The sequence below is a fragment of the Chelmon rostratus genome, chromosome 23 (genome assembly GCF_017976325.1).
Source record: "Chelmon rostratus isolate fCheRos1 chromosome 23, fCheRos1.pri, whole genome shotgun sequence".
NCBI classification, from domain to species: Eukaryota; Metazoa; Chordata; class Actinopteri; order Chaetodontiformes; family Chaetodontidae; genus Chelmon; species Chelmon rostratus.
This window is the reverse complement of record NC_055680.1, coordinates 819,799-844,091: the sequence shown is the minus strand read 5'-3', so window position 1 is coordinate 844,091 and position 24,293 is coordinate 819,799. Positions and strand designations below refer to the sequence as shown.

Below are 24,293 nucleotides of genomic sequence, written 5' to 3'. Positions count from 1 at the left end.
ATGCTAATAGACTGTAGTTCGGTTTGTCAGTTAGCGGGAGCAACGCCGGATGTAACAGGAATATGTTTTCAAAACAAAATCAAAGACACATAGACGTATTTCAATTATACTTTTGTTTTTTAAGCAGTAAACGGAAGTGTGCTAGTTTATTTTAATTTACTTGACAGCCAAACAGTTGCAGTAATGGCTGAATTCGGCAGAGTTGAGATCAATTCTCATTAGCAGCGCCCTCTACAGTACGGAGTGGGACACAGTTGAGACAGTTCTATACATATCATGGTGCTACTTTCCACTAAGGCACGGCAGGGTTTATAAGTTGTATGCAGTTTATAAGTTGTCCTATGCAAAGGTGGAAGACCCCAGCTACTGAATGAGAGGCAACTCGGGGCTCAGCTGTACTGGACTTATCAGAAACACTGTGCGATTTCCATCAGAGGAAAGAAAGAAAGAAAAAGAAAATGCGAAAGAAGGGTGTACGTAAGTTCATGTGTACTGTCTGCAAAACTGCGCAAAGCGGAGAACCAGTGGTTCAGTGGACAAAGTTCAAGGGGTGGTACCACCCAACATGCACAGAAATGTCAACCCCTGTTTTAATAGCAAGGAAAAGCTGTGCTGTTTCAAATGCACTGCTCGAAAGCACAACACAGGTACGCAGGAGTCATTTGCAATACAAATCATCAGTGCAAATGTTTGAACATGTTTTGATAATGAAAATAGTATAGAAAGAATAAAGTACTTTATTGATCACACAGTGATTTGACCCATCCTATACACACACACTATGAGTGGTGAGCAGGGACAGTGGGCAGCAGTTGGGGGTTAAGTGCTTTGCTTCAGGGCATTTCAGCCGTGGAGTGTTGAGGGAGGTGAAAATGCCCACATTTTTTCTGCCAGTCCAGGGGATTCGACCGGTGACCTCAAAACCTTTAGACCTTGACTGCCCCACTGCCTGCACACAACAGTATGTTTATTTAAATGATTTTATCTTATATAATTCCCACTGTTTTAACTCTTTTTTCTTTGATGCCACAGATTATGTATTTTAGCAGGGACAAGGTAAAATGTCGAATATTCTCATGGTGTTAAAAAATCCTTGTTGTACTTTCACTGACTTCTGACTTCTCAGTTTACTCTGATTACGTCCTCTAGTTATTCCTGCTGTGAGGTTGTCAGATACAATATTCCCAAGACAAAGTATGATCTTGTTGTGTATGGAAGAGAATTTACAGATTGAAAACACATAAAACTGCCTGTGTTTACATTCTGATATCCAAAACGCTTCAATAACAACATTTCAAGATGTACTTGTTCCTGTTCCTGTTCAATTCAGGTGCAATTTCTACTTTCGAGTAAGATATGGTTTTATAGGCCACTTAAAATGTGACAAGTGGGATTTCCATTAGTGGAAGGGAGTTTCATCTTTTTATACAGTTTCATTCACAGTAAAAAGTGCTTTCATCAGAGGTTAAGTTTCAGGATCAACAGTCACTAAGGCAGTGGAGGAAACTCTTCAAGTGCTGGTTTGATAACATTATATAAAAATTAACAAAAAATAATCAAAAATGAAAAAACAGTCAAATAAGAACAAAGAGAAGAAGTCTGAACAACTCATTCCCAAGCCAGGAAGTTTACATGGGGTGATTTTCAGTAGTATCAATGGCAAGATGATCACTGGTCAGTCCATGAAATGGCGAGCATCAGGTGGGGAGATGGCGGATGATGTGGATCGTGGATTAAGTGGCATCATGTGGGGGTGGCAGGATGAAGCTGGTAACTTGGGTAATACCACACTTAACCTCAGGGAGGCACCACAAGGTGGGAAGTAAGGGGAAAGATGTTGGGAGTCAGGGGACTAGTTGTCTTAAATGCTTGATTTGGAGTCTGTATGTGGTGAGAGTTGTCCTGAACTCAAATCTATTAGTTATTTTCAGAAATTACGCTGCAGTGCATTTTATAGACCCCAATATTTAAAAACTTGGGATGACTACTTTGAAAGTTCTTCACAATGATACAATAAAAATGCTTGATTTTCAGGACATCTGTCATCAAAGTTGTCCTGAAATCAGATCTGTAAGTAATTTCCAGAAATTATGGAGCAATGTGTTCTCATAGAAAACCTCAATATTTAGTCCTACATTTGTTCCAATTCACTGAAACAAATGTAGGACTTTTGATTTCGAACTTCTCTAATTGAGTAGTAGTAGTAAGAGTTGAACTAAACTCAAATTTATCATTTATTGTCAGGAATAATTTGCTGTTTTTCCTGCAACCCAAAATCTGAGATTTTCTGATTTATGGGATTCTGCGGCAGCAGGTGAGTCTTGATTGTCTGATTGACAGCAGGTGTGCTCAGGAGAGGAGGAGGCCGAACCAGAGCTGTCAGCCACGTCCTGCAGTTAGACACACCCACATGACAGACAGGAGACAGGAGACAGAGGGAGAGGGAAACACAAAGACACAATAGGACAAAAGGGAGGGGAACAACGCGCTGGGCATTAACCTTTACATAACTCATCTATAAAGTGCTTGATGTGTTAAACATTGATGAAGCCATTAGTTACAACTTAGAACCCCTTATATAAAGGGGTCAGAGTTATATTTTGTGATATGTAAGCGTTGATAACACAGTGGTGTGACATGATGACAGCTCGGCTTGGATGATGTGTTTTCAGCTTTCAGCTTCTCTGAAGAGGCGAAACAAAGAAAACAAAGAAAAAACAGATGATGATCAGCTTGTGAAATCACGGAGACGTCGCCTTATTGCAGGATGTCTGCAAAGTCTGGACTCACAGGAACCAAAAAATAAAGAAAATTTAAAGCAAGGATATTTTCAGGGATTCACACTTACATATATTACTAAATACTGTTGTACTTTACACCACTGGGTCATCTGACAACTGCTGTGTGTGAAGTCAAAGCGTAATAAAAAACTGAGGGATTTTATGACAGCAGATTGTTCAGACACCTTGCAGAATGTATTTACCGAGGTGGCGAGCCATCACTTATCTCGTGACTCCTTCCCTCTGCTTGTCTGTCTGCTGCTGTTATAAATTCCTGAGTGTTGCTCCAGTTGAGCTGGCAGAGGAACTGACCGGAGAAGAGGAAATGCTGAGTCTGTTCCTGGGATGTTCGAGGGAAAACAGGCACTCTGGCTTACTGACCCAAAACCACACACATTCAAACAGAGAGGGGAACTCTGGGTGGAAAGTTTAGGATAGAAAGAGTGCACGTTGCCAAAAAATGACAAGAGTTCTTTGGTTAGGAGGTGAGTCTAGCTGGTCTTTAGTAAGAGAATGTAGGACTCTGTCATCCCCTCTCAGCCCATTCAGTGATTTGGGAATGGAAAGAGCTTTCTTTGTGCACTGAGAGAAAACTGCACACTTGGATATTGAGGAGGGATTGTAGAAAGCTTTCCTCGTTGAACCCCACAAAAAATAAAGAATGGGTCTTGAAACTTGAATTGATGTGCAGATATAGAACCTGCAGCGTGAACATAAAAAAAAAAGAAGTAATAACACAAACAGAATCAATATGATGTCTGTCTGTAGAGATGGTTACTTATTCAGGTAACAGCTGAGTTATATAGATTCCAATTCTGATTAAATTCTGATGTAGAAATACTGAATTATTATTATTATGCACACATTTTTTGTTTTTCATAGGCGTGAAAATGCTTTATTCAAATATGAATTCTTACAGATTCTTTCAATCAGTCTGCCAACTTGTGCACGTTGTAGCATCTTCTGCCACAGACAGGAAGACAAACCACTTGCCAATCAGCTGAGGTCAGAAGTTTTGTCAATGAGACATTTATTTTGAAAAGACACAGCAGGACATTAGCCGTGGCCAGCTTGACACGCCTGCCTCTTGGACAGGGAGAGGACTTTTGTGTCCCGCACCGCACAGTCACGTGACAGCGTGGTGTTGACAGACCACCTCGGAACGAGGACTCACACTGGACATGTCCGCCAGGTCGGACCGAGACACCTGCAGACAGATGTGTGAGGACGGCAGAATGGGTATGTGCGCTATACTAACACTTCTACTCCAGAGCCTGCGCGTTATGATAACATGCTGTCCGTGCGCCAAAGCGCTGAAGTCCTTATGTAATATTGTTGGTAGGTGTGTTGGTAGATGTTTGCCTTCTCTTGATGTTTTTTTCAGTATGATCTGATGTCGTTTTAATAGGCTCGGTGTAATGCACAGCCTGCTCCTATCACTGGCACTCCTGCCTTTGCATATTAGAGTGAAAGTACAGCGACACAGCTTCTTAGTGCTGAAGTGATGACAGAAAGTCAACCAATGGTCTCTAGAAGAAGAGCAAACATTAGCTCTTCGATCTCATTGAAACTTTGAAGGGCTGAAAACAAAACAGCAGCACAGGTACGTCTTCATTTACCCTTTTAGTTAAAATGTGCATTCAGGGGTTTCTTCACACAGTTGGTGTTAATTAATGGATAAATTAAATAAATTACAATTATCCACTGTTTCCGCTAAAAGTTGAACAAAATCATGAAATCTATCCCCGAAAATTCATGTCATGTCAGTTCTAAAGTGATCAAAGCGTTGCATTCACATGATTTGGTCAGTTTAAGTTTACCTGTTGCAGGTAATTAATGAAAAGACTAAAGTTGAATGAGCTTTTTTCAGTTATCATGTTAAAAAGTGGGAATTTTAACTGCTGTACACAAGGTGTGTGTGTGTGTGTGTGCTCTGGAACTTAAGTTTCCAAATCACACTGTAACTTTCATAGTAGCTCCAAACCAGTTGTGATGTGACGGATCCTGCCGGTATGTCCAGGTGTTAAACTGAGATTTAAGGTGAGCACAGAGAAACTTTCCTCCCTCAGCAGATGAAGGTGAAAACAAGGTACACACACATCATTCTGTTCAGTGAAGTTCAAACATCAAGAAGCAAGAAGGAAAACACAGTTGTGAGAGGAATACGACTTAAATATATCACAATCTATGATGTTATCCTATTCTAAAAATCCCATTAGAACGCCTGAATGAATTGTTAAATGAATGGAATGTAAAGGTGTAAGACCTTTAGCTGGAAGCTGTCCAGTGTGACCTGTCTGATCTGAGAGGCACTGGATCAGCTGAGAGTTCAGTGGTAATGAGGAAGAGGAACGAGCCGTGCTTTCACTTTCTTCACCCAGAGTCAACCTCCCAGTCTGGGAAATGAGCAGGTGATCGTCCGGCCACCACCCTGCCACGTCAGGACTGGTTGAGTGCAGGGCACAGTGTGTGTTCCTGCTTTCTTTACTGTTTCTGGCCTGTATTTAACGAAATGAACTGGACTCGTGTCTTTCAGTGGTTATTTTTAATTTGAAGAAGAATCTTCAGCCACATGACTCATAATTCTGTGATACTGCTTAAAATAAACGGAAGCCACTTATGTAAAAACACCTGTAGAGCTTTGTTACATGTGTGACTGCAGTAGTGCTCCTCCATGTTTTTCACAGTACGTGGTTTCTCCGAAGATGCAGCAAGTCTGACCGGAACTCTGTCAACATGTGAGGAAAACTTTCCAACAGGTATGTTGAGAGCAGTGTTACCCCTGACTAAACACTTTGTTTTCTCTCTTAGACAGGCTATGTGTTGCTGCTGCTGCTGGTCTGTCAGTTCACCTGTTAGGTCAGACTGAAACACTCCTACTGGATGCAGTGCCATAATCTATGGTGCAGATATTCATGGTGCCCAGAGGATGAATCCTAATGACTTTGATCAACTCCTGAATATTCATTTAGTGGCACCATCAGGGTCAAAATTGCAAAACCTTCAAATGACATTCTTGTCAGCCTTAGCTGTACTTTGTGTTTTGTGCTGATTAACAAATATGTAGTATGCTAACACACTGGTACACAAATTGGTAAATGTTTTACCTGCTAAAACACATCAGCACCGTAGCATTGTGAGCACACTGATGACCACTGTGACCAAGTACAGTCTCAAAGATCATGAAACATGAAACAAACAACATTTCTGAAGTCCTGCTAAAGGCCCCTTGATGTTGCTTTAAGCCTCCTGTTGCAGGAGTGTTGACTTGAATTGCTAACATACAGTGCTGATGGCTTTGCTGTACCTCTAGCCGTGCCAGAGGCCAATGATGTTAAAACTGTTGTTTGACATAAAGAAAGAAAGAAGAGAAAATATATCCTACCTACAAACCCTGTATTCACCCAGAGCTTCATCATGGGGTGGAGTTGGCTCAGCTGCATTACATGTACAGGATTGTTAAATGGACTTAAAGCTGACGATAGTGGGAAGGTTAATAATCCAGGAGAGGGCATGGAAGTTTTCACTCAATGTCACTGCAATCATAGATCATCATAGATTTTGCTATTTGTTGTGTCTGAGAGGAAACATCGCATTCAGGAGTAAAGCTGGACGAGTCATAAGAGCAAACATATGACCTGTGAAAATCAAGCGACCTCAGTGGAAAGTCATGTGAGAGAATACCTTGAACCAGTGAGTTCCTCTAAAGTCACTGATTAATCTGAGTCTGTCACACAGTGTCACCATCATTAACTCAAATCACTGAGTTTATAGGTATCTGAGCTGGCTCAGTGTCGTATTTTCATGTTTGAGTGATGTGTGGGTTGGTCTTATTGTTAAACATTCATCATCAACCCCAATTCTGAAAAAGGAATTGAAAACAGAATGTGATCATTTGGTGAACTGTGTTCTTACCCAATCATGATACTATCACCTGTTACCTATGAACCTGTTTACCTGTGGAATGATCCATTCCACAACTTTCCCAGTCGTTAGTTGCTCCTGTACCAAAATTCAGAATAAGCAGATATTTACAAAAAATCAATGAAGGTTGATTAGGTAACACATTAAATAAGTCATCTTTATACTGTTTTCAACTGAGTTTATGTTAAAAAAGAATTAGCACATTATCACATTCTTTTATATTTGTTTACACAACATCCCAACCTTTTTGGACTTGGGGTTGTGAGCTTTCCAACCATTCATTACACTGGCACAAGTAACAATAATGGAATTGTTTGGTCAGAAATGTTGTGTATATAATTGGTGTTTTTTCTTTAATTAATGATATTGTAAAACTGGATTGTGCGTCACAGCAGTAGAAACGGCTCAGCTCATTATTTAGAGCAGCAGTCTCATCTAACTGAAAATGTCAGATGAATATTCTTATGTAGTTGTGGGCTATCGCAGGTGACCTTTTTTTGAGGTGGAATTAAAGTTTTTTTTTTCTTTTAGATGGAAGGAACAAGAAGGAGACCTGTGTTACCTTTGTTTTAGGTGGAACATACATAAAAAGTGAAACTGGAACTAACTAACTTGAGCTAACTCCAAAGCCATCTCAAAGTTAAAATCTGACCATGAAGACCTCACAAAGTGTGTGGCTCAAGCTGAAGTTGTTGGAGAGAAGTGCAACAGCATGGACACCTTGTTCAACTTCTGATGGTGCTCTCAGAGGTTTGGTGATATTACTCAGATTATCCACAGATTATCCATACGATTAATGTGAGGCGGAACAGTGATTCTGATCTGGTTTAAAGTTCTGCATGTTTAGACTTTCCGAAGAGGCAGGAAATTCTGGTGGGATTTATTCAGGAATCCATTTTTACACAAACCTTCCCTCTCCACGCAGGACTTAGTCTATTCTAATACTCCTCTCAAACAAACTGAACTCCGTCTTAAATCCAAAGACATACAAAAAGGAGACCAAAACAACTCTCAAATGGCATCTTAACAGCCCAGTTTTTAATAACCTTGCCCCATTTTCATCATCAACATGGTCCAGCAAAAACGTAGGTAAACTGCTAGATCTGAGGTCATTTGATGACATTGTGTTACATATGAGTTACCTGGCTCTACATTGTTTCTATATCTTCAATTAAGATTGAACACGTCACCTGCATCCTATTTTGAATACACAAGAATCAGCAAAGGATTTAGTTTCAAAACTGTTCTTCTTCTGGGGCAACTGTGGCTCAGGTGGTAGAGGTCATCCATCCATCCATCCATATATCAGACGGTTGGTGGTTCGATCCCTGGCCTACATGTTGAAGTATCCTTGGGGAAGATACTGAGCCCCAAATTGCTCCCGATGCTGTACATTGGTGTGAGAGTGTGTTAATGCTCGTAATGTGCAGGTGGCCAAGCTGCCATTGTGTGGTAGAGTGAATGCAGGCATGTGTTGTAAACGTGCTTTGAGTGGTCGTCAGGCTAGAAAAGCGCTGTATAAATACAGTCCATTTACCATTTACTTTACAAATCTCTGTATATTTAACGGGTCTGGGCCAAAGACGTCGAACACCTGATGGAGAATGAACTACTGGACTGGAATAGCATTTGGAAAAGCATAGCTGATATCTCCAAAAATCAAGCAATCATCATCCACCTCAGCCTCAAACATCAAAATCCCACTCTCCCACCCCCACTCCCAACAAAAGTTTCTTATTGAAACTTAGTCGGTCACATATATACACTCTATGCACAGATGGACTTATCCGCTCTGTTTTGCATCCGTGTAAGGCAAGTTTTGGCTTATGCATGGGCTCCTCTTCAGTGGAGATAGAAGATGAAGATGCCAGGGCTACAGGGAATGAAGGAACTCTGGATCTGGCAGTAGGTGGTAGAGAAGAGAAGTGAGAACGACAATGAGGATGTGCTTTTTCCCTGCATCACTCGTTCAGATGATTGTCTAGCCTGATCAGGATAATCGGAAAAAATGTCAGTTCTGTTCTGTTGGTGCATCGCCATTTGATTATATAACTGCGTGATTTGATTTACCACTCTGGTTTCTGTCACGGATGGTCCGAAGGAGTAATGTCATTAATTTGCTAGTAATCTTCCGTGGCTACAGAATGCTTCCTGAACGTTTGCTATTTCCAGGTTTGATTTATTAAACTAATCTTGGACCCAAAAGCAAGACTCTGACTAAATGCAGATTTAGCAAGTGGCTGAATGGAAGTTTGATGACTGAGCCAGAATTATGGTGGCGCAGAGTATGCTGAGAAGTGGGCTGGGAAACTGGCAAATGCTGGGCGAAGCAGGCAAACAGAGAGACGATGAACCTGAGACACAGGAACAGCAGGATAAACAGGCCTCAGGCGAACACAAGGGGAATAACTTGACCACAGCATTAGTACTGTTTTGGCGAACTGAACGATCTGGCAGTGACTGGAGTGTAGGGCCTGGACATGTATACTGCAGGAGCTCGATGAGTGGATGGGTTGATGGGCAGCAGAAGGGAAAACGAAGCACCACACTCAACAGAAGACCAGGAATGACCATCACAACAAGTGCTCCTCCTTTCCCCTTTTTCAGTTTTGCGTCTGTCATCTGAAAACACATTCTCCGGTGTATTATATGTAGATCTATTTCAGGGGGCAGAGCTGTTTTTTAAATGCATTAGTCACATCATTTTTGTTACTGGTTACTAGGGTGGGGCGGTACAACAGTGTTTGTGATTTCACCAGAAGCACCACAGTGTGTATCAGAGGCGGTTCTCCGCTCTGCTCTGCTTGATAAAGTGGGTGCAAGAGATACACAGTGATGTAAGGTTAGAATTTATTTAAAATAATAATTTAATTTAATGAAATCAAAAACTATTCTGTTACATTCAGAAGAGCAAATGTGATCAATTTTAGAGCCTGGCTGATACTGGTTTAACATCAATGAGAGTTAAAACATCTGATCCCTTTAATGTGGTTATTAAAGAACTGTGACAAAGATATGCAGCGAGTGGGACATTTTGTAAAGCAGAAATAAAGCTGATAGTTGTGTGTTCAGCTCTGCCCATGCTGCTGGATGTGGTCAGGGGACCTGAGCGTCTTCCTGCAGACGAGGAGTCACAGGAAATGCTGAGAGGGAAATTGCGCATTCTGCAAGCTGATGGCGCCGAGGTCAATGGTCTATTCACGGTACAGCTCATGACACACACACACACACACACACACACAACTGTTGTCTAATGACTGAAATTCAGGTCACACTGCTTTATATTTTGAAACCTTCTGAACCACTCCATCTCACTGCCCAACCATACCGTCTGCTCAGCATGTTCAAAACTCATATTCCAGATATTCGTTCCTTTAATGTGGCTTAATACAAAACTTACATGTGTGATAGACTCGTCTCAGGAAATAATCGCTCAGTAATGGACATTATGGATAATAAAAAAAGACTATATTCATGTAAATATATAATTCTTAAAAAAAAAACTTGACCTGCACATGAGAAAGGTCTATATCAGTGTATCATATATGAAACTTTCTTCTTCTCTCTGTATCCAGGAGTTGTCCACTCATCTCATCTCCATCAACAGTGAAGAAAAAGTTATTGTCGTGACGTTCAAAACATTTGAAGAAATATGGAAGTTCACCACATATTACACGATAGGTAGGTCTGGAATGCAGCAAAGTAGTTGTCAGCAACATTGAGATTTAACTTAAACCTTAATATAATAAATGAGAATTATTTCTCTATATCTCTATGTGATTACTTTGTTGTTTTCAAGTTAACCATTAAAAATTTTACTCGAGCGTTGTAGTCGACCACTGCAGGGTGTCATGAAGCATTCAGCATCAGAATTTACTTCTCTGAGCTGTTATGTACCCTGCTGGATGGACATCCCTTTTTAACTCTGCTATTGCTCTTATTGCTACTGCTACTACAGCTATTGCTGCTGCCTGGGAAAATGATACCAGTAGTTCCAGTTTAGAATATGAATGGATTCATCACGTTGCTTTTCTCCACTCCTACAGGTGTCCTGGGTCAGTGTATGGAGAATCTGTTGTTTGATCAGAAGTTTTGGCTTAGTTCTTTGGAGGATGACGTCTCTATCAGCGTTTCCATTCAGGAGGACACTCTTAACCTTATCTACAAAGGCATCCTCATGCAGGAAGGTAGGCGATAAAATGCAGTCGTTACAGTCTTTATTGTTCAAATGGAGATGCTAGTGCTAGTGCTAAGGTAGCCGCATTTATCATTTATAGCATCGAGCAGTTGCTGATAAAAGGATGAAATACAGCATCACATTGCCTTCTTCAGTTATGAAATTGTCAGAAAAATGAAAAATGAACCACGAGATGTACACAAAGTCACATGGACTGGCAGGTAACTCATTGATTGGACCGTTTTGGCACCCACAGAATACATGGAAGAAAATCACATTTTGGTGATTGACAAAAGGTCATATGGCACATTATTATGTCTTATGAGTAGGTTATATCTATCTTCTCTCATCTCACAAACAGCTCAGCAAGACATAAATGATGATAATCACCATTTGTCCAGACTGTAACTGGACTTGATTGTAAATAGTGATAAACAGACATAAACTGGTGGTGTAATGTTATGGAGGGCAGTTCCAGTGTAGAACTAATTTTCACTCACTTTTAATAGGAGAACTGTTCAATACACCTCTGTTTTAGCTCCTCTTCCCTTTCTGATATATCATCACCAGCAGGAGACAGATTTAAAGGGAGTTGAATAGACACAAAAATTTCATATCTACTGTTATTAAATCCCATGGTTTGCAGTGTAAGTACATTTATTGGTCCAAAAGATCAGGTCGAGTGATTGCACTCAACTCCAGGCTGCCAGAAATGATCAGTATTTATAAAGAGTAATTAAATTTCAATCACAAAAAAACATAAAGGGTCATCTGACCGGTCAGCTGGCCAAGGGTAAGGTTACACTAGAGGGCAGGTGTAGACAGTTCCTGTTACTTCAGTTTATACTGGTCCTGCATCAAAATCAGCACATTGAATGAAAGCTTTATACTCACCCTATCACTTACCATCATCGAATACATAAAGATGTCTTCCACTGGTACAGACAAGACCCCCTCCCACATTACAGCATTCCTGGTTTGCATGTTCTTTCCATCTCTCTCCCCCATAATATCCTGTCACTGTACATCTCCCACTGTCTCCTGCCTAGAGAGGTAGATAAATAAAAGTATATAAATTAAAAGTTTTCTTCAAAAATAGCTTTGAGGACCGCACCACTGTTCCCGCTGTCAGGAATGAAAGGCCATGGCCAGCCCTTACATTTAAGATATAGCCTTAAATCTGAGTTGCAACAACATCAGCACTGTTGGTGTGAGGCTAGCCTCATCTAAGAGCAGTTTCATTTCCTCAAACTTGAATCTTGATTCTTGGGTAACAGCAACCTCTACTGTGGTTTTTGTTTGGTATGGCAGATCATAACTTGCTTAAGGAAAAATAATTACAGTAAAGTTAGTCACCTTTTTGCACAAATATCTCAAAACTATCCAGTAAATAGTATACAACTGACTTAGTCCAAACTTTGTCATTGTTATATCGGTCTTTTTGTGATGTTAAAATGGAATAAAATAAATGACATAACACACTAATGAAATGTCATAGAAATGGACATTCAAGCTGAAATTTCACATGCACACACTCTCACTCTCTCTGTGTGTCTTCAGGTTCATTATTTGCTAGTTGTATTACCAACCAGATGTTTGACAGCTCCACCTCTGGAAGTGACCTATACCTGGAGCAGGGAGACATAGCCCAGTTTGAGCCTCCTTTCCTGGGCTCTGGGTGGACTGTCCTCTGCCTGGCTGATGGAGCCCGTGGCACTGCACCCAAACCTGCTCTCGAGCCAGTCACCCCTTTTCATCAGTAAGTATGTGACTGGACTCACTGTACCGTGTAAAGATGTGGTGTTATTCTCTGTGGTAACGATCCCATCTGTTCCCAGATGGTTCCTCAAATCTGCTGCAGAGAGCATTTTAGTTGGTGATGGGAAGCCTGCGTGTGACTTTCCTCTGCAGTTTGGTGAGTGCAGTACTGTATATACAGGATAGGTTCTCACAGAAGTACTTTCACAGACATATACAACATCTTCAACTGAAACTTCAGCTTCTTTCAGCATATTCCACCATTTTCAGCCCAACCCAAGACGTATAGGTCTTCGATGCCAGTAGGGTTTTATGATAAATATTCCATTATGGCTCCAGTGACTACAGTAATTATGATGGGAGCGGATGTCAGGTGATGTAGTATAAAGAGCAAGAAGGTCTGCAAATGGAGGAAGGTGGGGAGATTTTAACTTAAGTAACATACTTATATCAAATATGTAACAGTAGCATACTAATTGTAACCCATCATTACCTAAAACCACAGTAGTTCCAAGTGGTTTAGTTCTGTTTCCTAAACCACGTGATCCATGAGTGATATATGTGGTTTTCGGAATGTTCATATATGTGGTTTTAGGAGTCATTGGCCATCGACCTATTCAGTCTTTGAGGTATGAGAAAAAAGTTAAATGGCAGTGCTCTAATTTGAAAGATAAAAAAACCCATAAATTTAAAGTGTCTGTTGACAATGGAACAGGATACCGTAATGAAAATAAAAGTATGAGGGTTGTAAACACCACTTTGAAGTTCCTGCAGTGATATTTTAGGGTCAAATTCTACTTAAGATCAGAAAAACTTACTGAAAGTTGCGGATATCATGTTATTCTATCCTCCTTTTACCTCACCTCTGTTCAGCCAGAGGAACCTGTCTGGCCACAATGGCGTATGATGCTGAGGGCCCAGATGAGCTGAGCGTGGCACCCGCTGATCGCATCATCATTGTTGGACTTCTGGTGTCTTGTTTTGATTGGTTCACTGGGAGGAAGGAGTCCACAGGAGAAATCGGTCTAGTCAAGACAAGCGTGGTGAAAGCATCTGCTGACATTTACAAGTGAGTCTATCACCAACAACAGTATGTTAGCCATTTTAAGAAGGCATGCATGAAGTCATTTTACAATGAAGTGTATGAAAATACTGCATCTTGTTCTTTTCTGTCATCCTTCCAGCTCAGCAGATATTTTGTTGGATGGAGAGGAGGGGGCGTTCTTCAGTCTGCAAGAGGACAAAGTCATAGAGGAAACCAGAGCATTACTGAAGAAGAAATTTCAAAATGATACTGGTCACAACTACAAACTGGGTGAGACATTTTCATGTTTTCTGTTTCAGTGACAGGCTTGAGTGTATGTCAAATGTGTAATTTACTGCGTAGTTAATAGACACTCATGCTGCTCATTAAACTTAAAATCCAATTTCATATTTTCCAAAACAGAAATGGGATTCCCTGCAGCAATGGTGCTTTAGACTTAGAGAAAACATCACATTGTGTCATGTGCATGAAAGTCCCACAAGTTATCCAAACTCAATCACAAAATATTGTTGGGATCTGGCAGGAGCACATTTGGTTATTAGCAGATAGTAAGGACAGTTGTTAATACCAGTCAGTGAATTGATATTAATAACATGGCTTGTCTGAATCAATATTAACAGGGCACCACCTTGAGATCAGGGACCAATAACCAAACCGTGGATACAGTCTCATAAACGGGCTGTTCACTCAGAATGCCAATGATTGAAAATAGCATTTTACATTGCAGGTGAACAGTGAAAAGTTGAATCTGAGCACTGAACCTCACAACCAGCTGTTACCACAACAATGCACAAATGATCACAGACATCTGCTCTTTAAACGTATAATACCATTTATTTGCTTCAGCAGTGCTGACCAACAATCAATAGTCCTCCAACAAACATCTATGTCAAAATACAGCTACAACAGAAGCAGCTATAACACATGCAACTACGCTAACAAGCGTGAATTCAACAAGCAGGCATGTCACACATGTGTATGTGTGTGTATGTGTAACATGCTTGCTTTTTTTTGAAGGGTCTCAAATGTACAGTGTTGAGATTGGCACCATCACTGTGTTAAGAAACGCAGCCCCCAATTCATTTCAGTGAGGTGTTGATACAGAAGGAGCTCCAATGCAACAAGGCTGACACAGTGCAGTGGACAGGGAAAGCCCAGCACTGTGCAGCCAAATATGTGAAAGCACGCATTCCAAGTAGTCCTATAGTTCTACTCATGAATGGCAAAAATCAAACTGGACTTTTTGGAGCGTGTAACGTCTCACTTGCTGCCGTGACGGTGCCGGCAAAGTCCCCTTTGAAATGTGTTAGACCATTCCAGCGGTCTATCAAGGTGTTTGGTTTTTTTTAGAATTTGTCATTTGATCTGAACTGAATTGTTGTGTGAATTGTCAAGCTTTTAGGGTGTTTTCTCATTCGCCTTCTTCTACTTTTTGTTGTTCGATCTCAGATGTGATCAGTCACCACTTTGAAAAGAAAACATTACGTAAGTATTTGACACCTAAATGCCATGTTAATGTGTTTTTTTATTTTTTCAAAGGTTCTTGTATCCTCTGTATTTCTTCATCCTGTTTTCATTACATTATTCTTTTCCAGTCAACTCTTCAAGCGAAGTTGATACTCAGCAGTCTGACCTGAAGAGAGGCATTCAGAGGATTCTTAATCAAAGAAAAGACTCACACTCAGACTCCATTCTGACCATGAACGGGACTGTAGAGGACTCGGTCCTGGCTACAGAGGCAAAAAATCCAAACCCTCCCTGTTTCATGGTTCACCCAGTTATAGAAGGAAACAACAACACTGAGAACTTCATTCCCCTCTTCTCATTTTTAGAGGGACAAGACTACAAAGAGCTTGGCGTCCTGTATGGACTGACTTCTGAAAGCCTTGTCTCTTCTACCTTCACTGGTCACTCGGATGTGGATGAGCTTGTTGCTTTCCTTGGTGTTGCTAGGGAAACAGCCAAGAAGATGCGACTCTTCTGGTCACAGACTCGTTTGTGCTTTCTTCTGGGTAGGCTTTGCGCTGGGAAGTCAAAATTCAGCCAGGCACGGGTTTACTTTGAGGAAGCCCTCAGTGTGCCACGAGAAGGCTTCATGGACCTCAGGCTGCTGGCCAGCATCTACTCCAACCTGGCTGCCATATATCTTTTGCAGAAAAACATTCAGAGTTTCTTTGCTCTGACAGAGCGACTTGCTGCCTTGCTATTGGGAAGCCCAGACTGCCTGGAATGCTTAGAGAACAACTCTGCTCTTAAATACATCCTGAAGAAAGCTGTGCTCTCTCACAACAAAGTGGCTGAAGCCCGGGCTTGTCACCTATTGGCGAAGTACCATTGGACTCGTACTGAGGGGGTTCAAGTTGTACCTTATCTGGAGAGACTACTTGTTCTTTGTGCCGAAGCTCAAACAACGTGGAGCATCTCTCCCAGTCACGGATACCTGACCCTGGGAAGGCTCTACAGTGAACTCCAACTTCCCCACCTCAGTGTCAGTTCAGCCAGGAGAGCTTCTCTGCAGCCCTCTGCTACACTGACTGACTGCCTTAGCAGCATGGTCCTAGCTTTGGACTGTGTCAACAGACGGTATGAGATCGCAGAAAAGGAAGCCTCCATCCCACCTCAAATGGCTCCGTATTTACACCAAGCACTCTCTTCTAACAAAGTTAGAGGAGGAGGACATGACCAACACCACGTTTTGAGCTGTCAACTTACTGTTTGTCTCTGCCAACTCTTTTACAAGCACGGGATGGTTGGACACGCTATCTGCCATATGCATTCTCTCATCAACAACGATCCACCTTCACAGCAACTCCCCATTTCTGTCCCAGAAAGAAACAGTGCCCTAATCTGGCTGGCGTGGCTTCACATTGACAACAATCAGCCAGATGTTGCTCTGGAGATCCTGGACTCGGTCCTAGCTTCAATGCCAGAACACTGCACTACCCCTCAGGAAGGTCTGTGGGATTCTATGGCTTCATGTGTTAAAAAACAAAAAAGAATAGTAAATATCACCAGGAACTAAAGAGCCACAGGAAGCAAGTCGGAAACTAGTCCATTTCCGGATTACATTTCCACTGCATTTGAATAACCTAAAGAATGTGACAATTAGGCAAAAAAAAAAGCTTGTAAAAAGATTAAAACTCAGTTAAATTAAACATTAAATTACCTAACCTTCAGTTATAATATTAATTTGATTTTGCATAGCCTTCCAGGTTCAATGAGAAAGAAAAGTAGAATGATTTATGCTTATATTTTAGTGTTAATATAAACTGCTCGAACTGAGGACATTGGCCAGTGTGAGTTGAGACGGGGAAAAAAGTTTAATGTCAGGCTGTTTCAAAACTGTAACAGGAAATGTGTTTAATTTGTGCGAAGGTGTGGTCCTTAACATGCGTGGTGTGGCACTTCGATGCATGGGTGACCTCCGGAGGGCAGCGGAGAGCTACCAGGCTGCTGTTGACATCTGCCAAGAGTATGAGGACATGCCAAACTGGGCTGTGGCTCAGGCTAACCAAGGTAAGATCATGTTTGCTTCTTAACAGATGATGCTTTCAATGGATTTCATTACTGTGAGATGTGCTTTTTCATCCTTATGAAGGGCTGTTATGTCTGAAGGCTGGAGCTAAAGGACTAGCGCAGAGACACCTGACTGAGGCTGTGCAGCTTTTCTCTGAGCTGGACGAAGAAGGTCATGAGGCCGACTTTATTACAGTGCTGCTGGAGCTGGGACAGCACTATGTGAAGCAGCACCAGCTGGACAATGGAAAAGGATGCTACGAATGGGCTCTTCTGCTTGCTATGAATGCCAATCTGTTAGATTGTAAGTATGTAAGTCACATAGTTACAATTATTCTATTTTATGTTGTGTGTGCTAAGGTTATCTTTTTACTTTTCCTCTTTTCAATGAAATGAATTGGACTGTCACTCATTGCCAGGTCAGCTCACTGCAACCAGACACCTGTGCCAACTGTATAGGCGCGAGAGTCCCGACCAGGCCCAGTGTATCATCTACAGTCAGCACCAGGTCCAGCTGCTGAAACGCACAGGAGACAGAGGACAGGAGGGAGATGCTCTGGAAGCCATCAGCCAGCTCTACCTCGCTCTGGGCACAGAAAGGTGTGTGTGTGTGAGTATGTGTGGAGCTGGAAAAGGTTCGATATAATGTTCACTTGTAGTCTTATTTGCATCTTTCAAAGACAACTTTAATAAAACAGCAACTTTAATAAAATGCAATGTTTATTTTATTTTTTAGAGCAGGGCATACACAATGCATCAAGTATAATCATTAAAGCCATTTCTTTTTTAGTGGGCTGTGTGTACGCCTTCTTCTGAAATGGGACAGAAATATAAACCTGTTATCAACAGAAAAATAGAAATGCAACCATTTTGAAAAAGAAATCGCCTCAACTATTAGTTTGAAGGTGTTGATGGTGATTTGAAGTTTGAGTTTGAAGTTTGGAGCAACAGGGCTAAAGGTTTTGGATGTTTTCAGGGCACACCGGGTGGCTCTTGACTACACCAAAACCAGTTTGGCCATTTTCATCGACCTGGGCTGCAGGGAGAAGGAGGCGTCTGGCTGGCTGCAGGCTGGGAAGATCTACCACCTGCTGGACCAGACTGAGCTCGTGGACCTTTATGTTCAGGTTTGAGAGCAGCTGTGTAGACGTCACGGCTATTTCATGTCCATCAGTTGCGGCACAATCTGTGAAGTACAGATAATTCCACCCCAAAAACTAGAGCAATAACTCATTTGACAAGTAAACTAAAGTTCAGAATGGAAAGTTTTGGAATGAAAGCTTGTGTTTTCACTGGTGTCATTGTCAGGTAGCCCAGGATGTGGCTCTGAATACAGGAAACACCGCGTTCATCTTGAAGCTTCTGGAAGCTGCAGGAGACATTTTCTTCAACAGCTGCCAGGACCGAAAGAAGGCTATCACTTTCTACAGGGTACAATCTGAATAAAACAAGTATTTCAAAATATCTCTCATTACTTCTTACAATTCCCACTGTAATCACACCGTGGGGCACCCTTTATTCTTATCTCACTTGGTTCAGATTCAGGTTTAGACTATTTAGCCATAGAAAAACATTATCTTAACAGTATTTTTTGTCATTCAGCAGCCATAGGCATCAATGTTTGTGCTCTAACAGTGCATGTCCTTTAAGCCTATGATAATGTCTCATGTATCTCTGTGCATCTACCTATGCAGGACCTTGCTCTGCCTATTGCGACGAAGAGCAACAGTCTTCATTCCAGGCTGAGGTTGTGTAATAAGCTGACTGAACTTATGCTCAGTCTCAAGTTGTATGTGGAAGCTGTGGAGTTTGCTCAGACTGCCCTGGACATCAGCGTCACTCTCGGTATGGAAAGCTTCCAACACAAAGTTTCGAGTTTTCTGTGTTTGTTTTGGGTTGTAATTTATGGTTGTATTTGCTCTATATTAAAAGCAAGACATTGTGATATAATTCATGAAAGGATGTATGTAATACAGTTATTCTGACATGATGGACATTGTACTGCTCCTGGACCTGACACTGCTATTTTGCAAGATATCATAAACAACTAGCAATAATTGGTAAGTTAATGATGCAGCTCACAAACAGGAATTTCTAAATCACTGATGTAGCGACTGATGTTGCAGTTATCCACAGAAGATGCCCTTACCTCATTGAAATGAGTCTGGAGGTATTTCCGATGATACAGCGTTGTAGAGCTAAGGCTAAGCCTACAACTGGCAGTGGATCCATGATAGTTTCAGCTGAACGTATTTTAAACCCACAGGTGTTTAAATCCCCTCTCCTCCACTGCCCACTTTCCCTCTGCTCTCCTAGTGGCCTCCATGTGGCATATGCTGTTTCGTAATGCCAAAGGCTGTAAATGAGGGGAAGTGGAACTTCTGATGAAACGTAGTGGTTGTTTCAGTCAATTCACTTCCAACCCTTGTCTTACCTTCTTTTGTAATTGTGGCTTCGTTTCACCTATCCCCCGTTAGCCTTCCCTTCCTACTGTATTTAGGTCTAGACCACATATATGCAGATCTCTCGCTCTTCACAATGTTATTTTACAAAATATCTTCACACACACAAAAAACAAAAAACTATTCCTAACATTTAAACAAGCACGCTGCGCCAGTAGGTGGCAATAAAGACTCCACCAGCAAATACTGGAAAAGACATTCTGTGCATAAGATAAGATAAGATAAAACTTTATTTATCCCCAGTTATTTAAAAACACAAACAACAATTTCCTGTTTCTTTGTAGTTATTTAACCCTTTCTGGCTCACACCTGAGCAGTGCTAACCAAACGTAAAGCATCCCTTTCTCTCCAGTTCTTTCAAACACACGCTCTTTACATAAAGCAACACTGGGTATGTGCGAAATGAGGTGATCATTTCCTAAATGTTTTGTTGCAAACACACACACAGGTACACTTAAAACACAGTTTTGAAAAATCTGCACTGAAGAAGGCTTTTTAGGAAGTCAAGATTTTAGTGACCTAAAAAAGCATTTGCGTGTGAACAAGAGGCTCAAACACATTCCAGCCTTTTTGTAGTGTTTATTCTCAGTGATTCTGAATTTTTACTTTGTTTACCTGGACCTTCCCAGTTGGATTTGTGTGCCGGTTTGAACTGCCTTCTCTAGTTTTGATCCCTGTTTTGATATGTTGCCTTTTTGTAATATATCTGAACTACACCAGCTCCACCTCCATAGTCTGCATTTGGGTCCCTGTTCCCTGCTTGCACGTGTGTCACAGAACCTTGCAGTCGTGGACCCAGCTGACGCTTTGTGTGATACTTCAACCCTCCTGTGCCTCAGAGAGTTTTGGAGGAAGATCTTATGTAACGAACACAAAGCGGCAGCTCTGTCTGTGGAACACAGGGAAGTGTCCTCTCAGCCTCGGCTGAGGAAGTCACTACCTGTGTGGGCCACAGATGTCCTAAACACCCCCCAGTCTCAGCCTTCACCACAGCCTGCCAGCCTCCAGTGTGCTACCTTCCAGCTTGCATCCCAGCAACAAACCTAGTTTCCAGGCTGCCAGCTGTAAGCCTGCATCCCTGCATGCTAGCATCCAGCCTGCCAAGTCAAGATTCCAGTCTAATTCCAGCCTGCTAGCCTGCAGCATGCTTCCCAGCCTTTCAGTCTTCCACCTGAATCTCTGACTCTCGCCTGCACTCCAGTCAGTTAGGCTCGGGTTCCTGAGTCTGTTTGTCCTGAGCTGGCTGGGCCACTACCTGCCTGTCCTCATCCGTGCGTTTCCTGAATGCCAGGAGCTATCAATGGATCGATTGAAGAGCCATGCTGACGTCTAGTGGCCACCCTTTAAAGTGACTCACTTGCCAATTTCATGTGGTCCCAGGGAGGCCCCAGAAGACGGTTATGTTTTTGTTTCATGTCTCTGCAGGCTACTCATCGGACTGACTGAGGCGGTATCTCCTCTACAGCTCTTTATTAATGATTATGTTTGATTTCAAGTAAACATGACATCAATGAGCGACTGGGGATCCATGCATATAGCCCAACAAGTTCATACAACACATAATTTTATTTTTTAAAGGGCACCTGATAAATGTAAAGTACAGCTCTTTGCAGCTGACAGACACTAATCACCCAGGAACAATTTGCATTTCACTGTGGTTGCCCAGATGCTAAGAAGTAGGAAAGAAACAGAAACAGTGCACATTCTCTTTTTTGTTTTTGGCAACAAAAGGAACAGAAAAATATACAGTTACAGATTGCTTATTTGAAACTGTAGCAAAGTGATTAGTTGACTTGCAGAACTCATCCTTTGTGTTACTCATTTAATGAAAAACTAATCTGAGTACTCTGGCGCGTTGCTTTGCAGCATGTTACCCCCAACACTGCCTGTCCCTCATTAAGCTTCCCTCCCTTGTGTATTTAGTCTGTGTGTCCCCCCTCACTGTGTCCATCTTTGTGTTTGGCTGTACATACAGGTGAGCACCTGAATAAGCGAGTGGCTTACCACCGGCTGGCTTCTCTGTACCACCGTCTGGAGCAGTATGAACTGGCAGAACACTATTACCTTAAGACTCTGACTCTCTGTCCAACACCGCTTCTGTTTGATGAGGAAGCACTGTACTATGTCAGGGTGTATCAGACACTGGGGGACATCTTATTCTATGACCTGAAGGTAAGCTATTAAATGATGGGGATGGTGTGTTTTAAATTTCTCAAACCATGTTAGTCTGGAGTTAATTACCAGCACTTAAAGAATTTGACACCCACTGATAACTGTTGTGATCCATAGGTAGTGCCTACATCAGTTTATAATAGTCTCTCTTTAGCCTTTTTTATTTTGTATCATTGCAAATAGACTGTAGAAGCCTGACTCCAAAAAGTTGGGATACAGAACAGAATGCAGTCATTTGCAAACAAGCTGTTTTTACTGACAATGAAACTGATTTTTCACTCTGTACTGTTTTCAATTGTGTATATGTCTAAAATGATAAGCAAATTATCACATTCTGCTTTCTTTAGTTTCATCCAGCATCCAAACTTTTTTAGAATCAGGGTTTTGTGGTTGTTCTCATTCAGTATTTTGACTTTGGAGCTATATTGGGTGTAGCTTGTTTCCACTGGAGGAACCATGGTCTAAATTTAGTTCTTCAGCCAAGGTTCCCAAAAACTACCTGCTTTGGGGTCTGTGCTCTCTATTGGCCCAGGAACTATCAGGGAGCTTTCAGTGCTGAACACTGCTGTGTAATTGCACACAAACGTTGCGACTGCCTGAACACGTGTGCAGTTTCAGCCACTTGATAAGAGTGAATGCACAAAGGGGACTTCTAGTTTCCAGCTTAGCTCCTGATATACCTTCTCCTGTAAAGTTCCTTCTAGTAGCTTCCTAAAAATAACTTATTATTTTCAGATAACAATATAAATGATATAAATGAGGTAAAATAGATTACATATAAAGTTTTCAAAATAAGAGAATAAAATTTTAACCATGTCCTAAACTTAATGCCTGTATTTGTGTATTTATAGGCAGCTATTCATGAAGTGTCCACTGTATTTGTATGAAATATTATGACCAATAATGTCACTAAATTATACTTTTTTAAAGGACCGTACATTTCTATGCCATCTCTACAGGACCCATTTGATGCAGCAGGCTACTACCACCTGGCTCTGGCTGCAGCGATGGATCTGGGCAATAAGAGGTCTCAGCTGCAGCTGTGCACCCGCCTTGCCACCATCTACCACAACTTCCTAATAGACCGGGAGCTGTCTCTCTTCTTTTACCAGAAGGCAAGAGGATTTGCTGCAGAGCTGAACGTTAGGAGGATAAATATCTCACCAGATCAGCATTATAGCAGCATGTCACAGTCCAAGTTCGCCAGACGATAGGGAGTGCAAGAAAAACTTCTGATTGAGTGTTTTTTTAGTACAGAAAAACATGATTCATGAGAAGCCTGATGAGCGCATCAAAGATCCCAAAGGAAAACCTATTTTTTAAACTTTCTTTGGAAGAGATAATGAAGTTCAGAGTGCCCGATATGTCCGTTCTAATCTGTTGCATTGTGAAACTTCTCACCTAGGCGTCTGTTAATGTGCAGGAAATTAATATCGTAAGCCAATCAGAAAAAAGTGAAAGCTTTAAGTAATTATTAGTTATTGCTTTTTTAGAAATGGGTAGATGTGTAAGGTCCTTCATATTTTTTTTCAGTTTCTTTTTTTAAGTTTTGGAAATAAGAACATGTTCTTAGCATGTTTCCCAGTATGTTCATATGTAAAAAAAATAGACAAAACTAATTGCATAATCATCATCAGACCCAACTATTGTAAAAAAAAAAAAAGGAAAAGAAAGAAAAGAAGATGCCTCCTGTTAAAAAACAGAAAAAAAAACAACTGATCACTGAGAGTCACAAAAGAAAGGTTACCAGCCAAGTGTTCATAGCAGCATAGCTTTTTGATCCTACACAGTCGGCTCTACCTCTTTGCGAAGAACAATTAACCGGGTGGATTGTTAACCCACTGATAGGTAACATAAACTGGGTTCAGACCATTGTGAGACAGGTTAGTTTTGTTTGCATATAATGAAATATAATGAAATTTCTTGTGCTCTGGTACTTGTTTTAATGCCCCTCAGGTTATAACTTGCTTGTACAGTTTCAGCTTGAGGCACTGTGAAGCAAACAGTGAAGGAGACAAGAGACAACTCTGTTTTGTACCTCTGCCTGTTGAAAACTGAGATGACAATCCATTTGTCAGTGTAGCAACTTGTGGAGGTGCAAAATGCAATTTCACTCAATCATTAAAATTAGTGACAACATATTCCCCCTCCTGTATATGGTCAAATGCTGTTTGATTTCTGGGAGCAGGTGTTATTTCAGACAAATAAAATCTATTAACCAAGAATTCTGAAAAATAAGTGCAGATCCTTTAATAATGACTAGGGATGAAGTTGGTAAAGAGATGTCACAGATCATCCGGTGAGAATTTATGCTTTATGTTTTCTTTATGAACCGTTAAAGCAGACCGGCTAATTTTGGGCAGGAACACCACATTGGGAAACAAGGAGCACATGCAGTCAGGAGGGTTAAGCTGCAGATTGTGCTATTAGTTTTCTCAACAGTGTCATCTTTAGCTTTC

General features: G+C 41.3%; 1 protein-coding gene across 1 annotated transcript; it reads left to right on the top strand.

Moving 5' to 3' along the window:
• Positions 1-3,973: 3,973 nt before the first annotated feature.
• LOC121626408 (SH3 domain and tetratricopeptide repeat-containing protein 1) lies at positions 3,974-23,209 on the top strand. Its single transcript, XM_041964898.1, has 19 exons — positions 3,974-4,019; positions 5,468-5,539; positions 9,777-9,907; positions 10,280-10,385; positions 10,751-10,891; positions 12,442-12,640; positions 12,720-12,796; positions 13,513-13,708; positions 13,824-13,954; positions 15,134-15,169; positions 15,280-16,638; positions 17,060-17,200; positions 17,283-17,504; positions 17,620-17,800; positions 18,177-18,327; positions 18,509-18,631; positions 18,895-19,045; positions 21,638-21,834; positions 22,794-23,209. The coding sequence occupies exons 1-19, from the start codon at positions 3,998-4,000 to the stop codon at positions 23,046-23,048; spliced, it is 3,891 nt and encodes a 1,296-aa protein (XP_041820832.1). The 5' UTR covers positions 3,974-3,997; the 3' UTR covers positions 23,049-23,209.
• The last annotated feature ends 1,084 nt before the right edge of the window (positions 23,210-24,293 follow it).

Excerpts from the sequence above, each read along its gene's own strand:
- LOC121626408 (XM_041964898.1), top strand. The coding sequence starts at position 3,998 with ATGTGTGAGGACGGCAGAATGG. Across the intron at positions 12,641-12,719 it reads CCAGTCACCCCTTTTCATCA|ATGGTTCCTCAAATCTGCTG; the intron begins GTAAGTATGTGA and ends ATCTGTTCCCAG. Across the intron at positions 18,632-18,894 it reads AGGCTATCACTTTCTACAGG|GACCTTGCTCTGCCTATTGC; the intron begins GTACAATCTGAA and ends CTACCTATGCAG.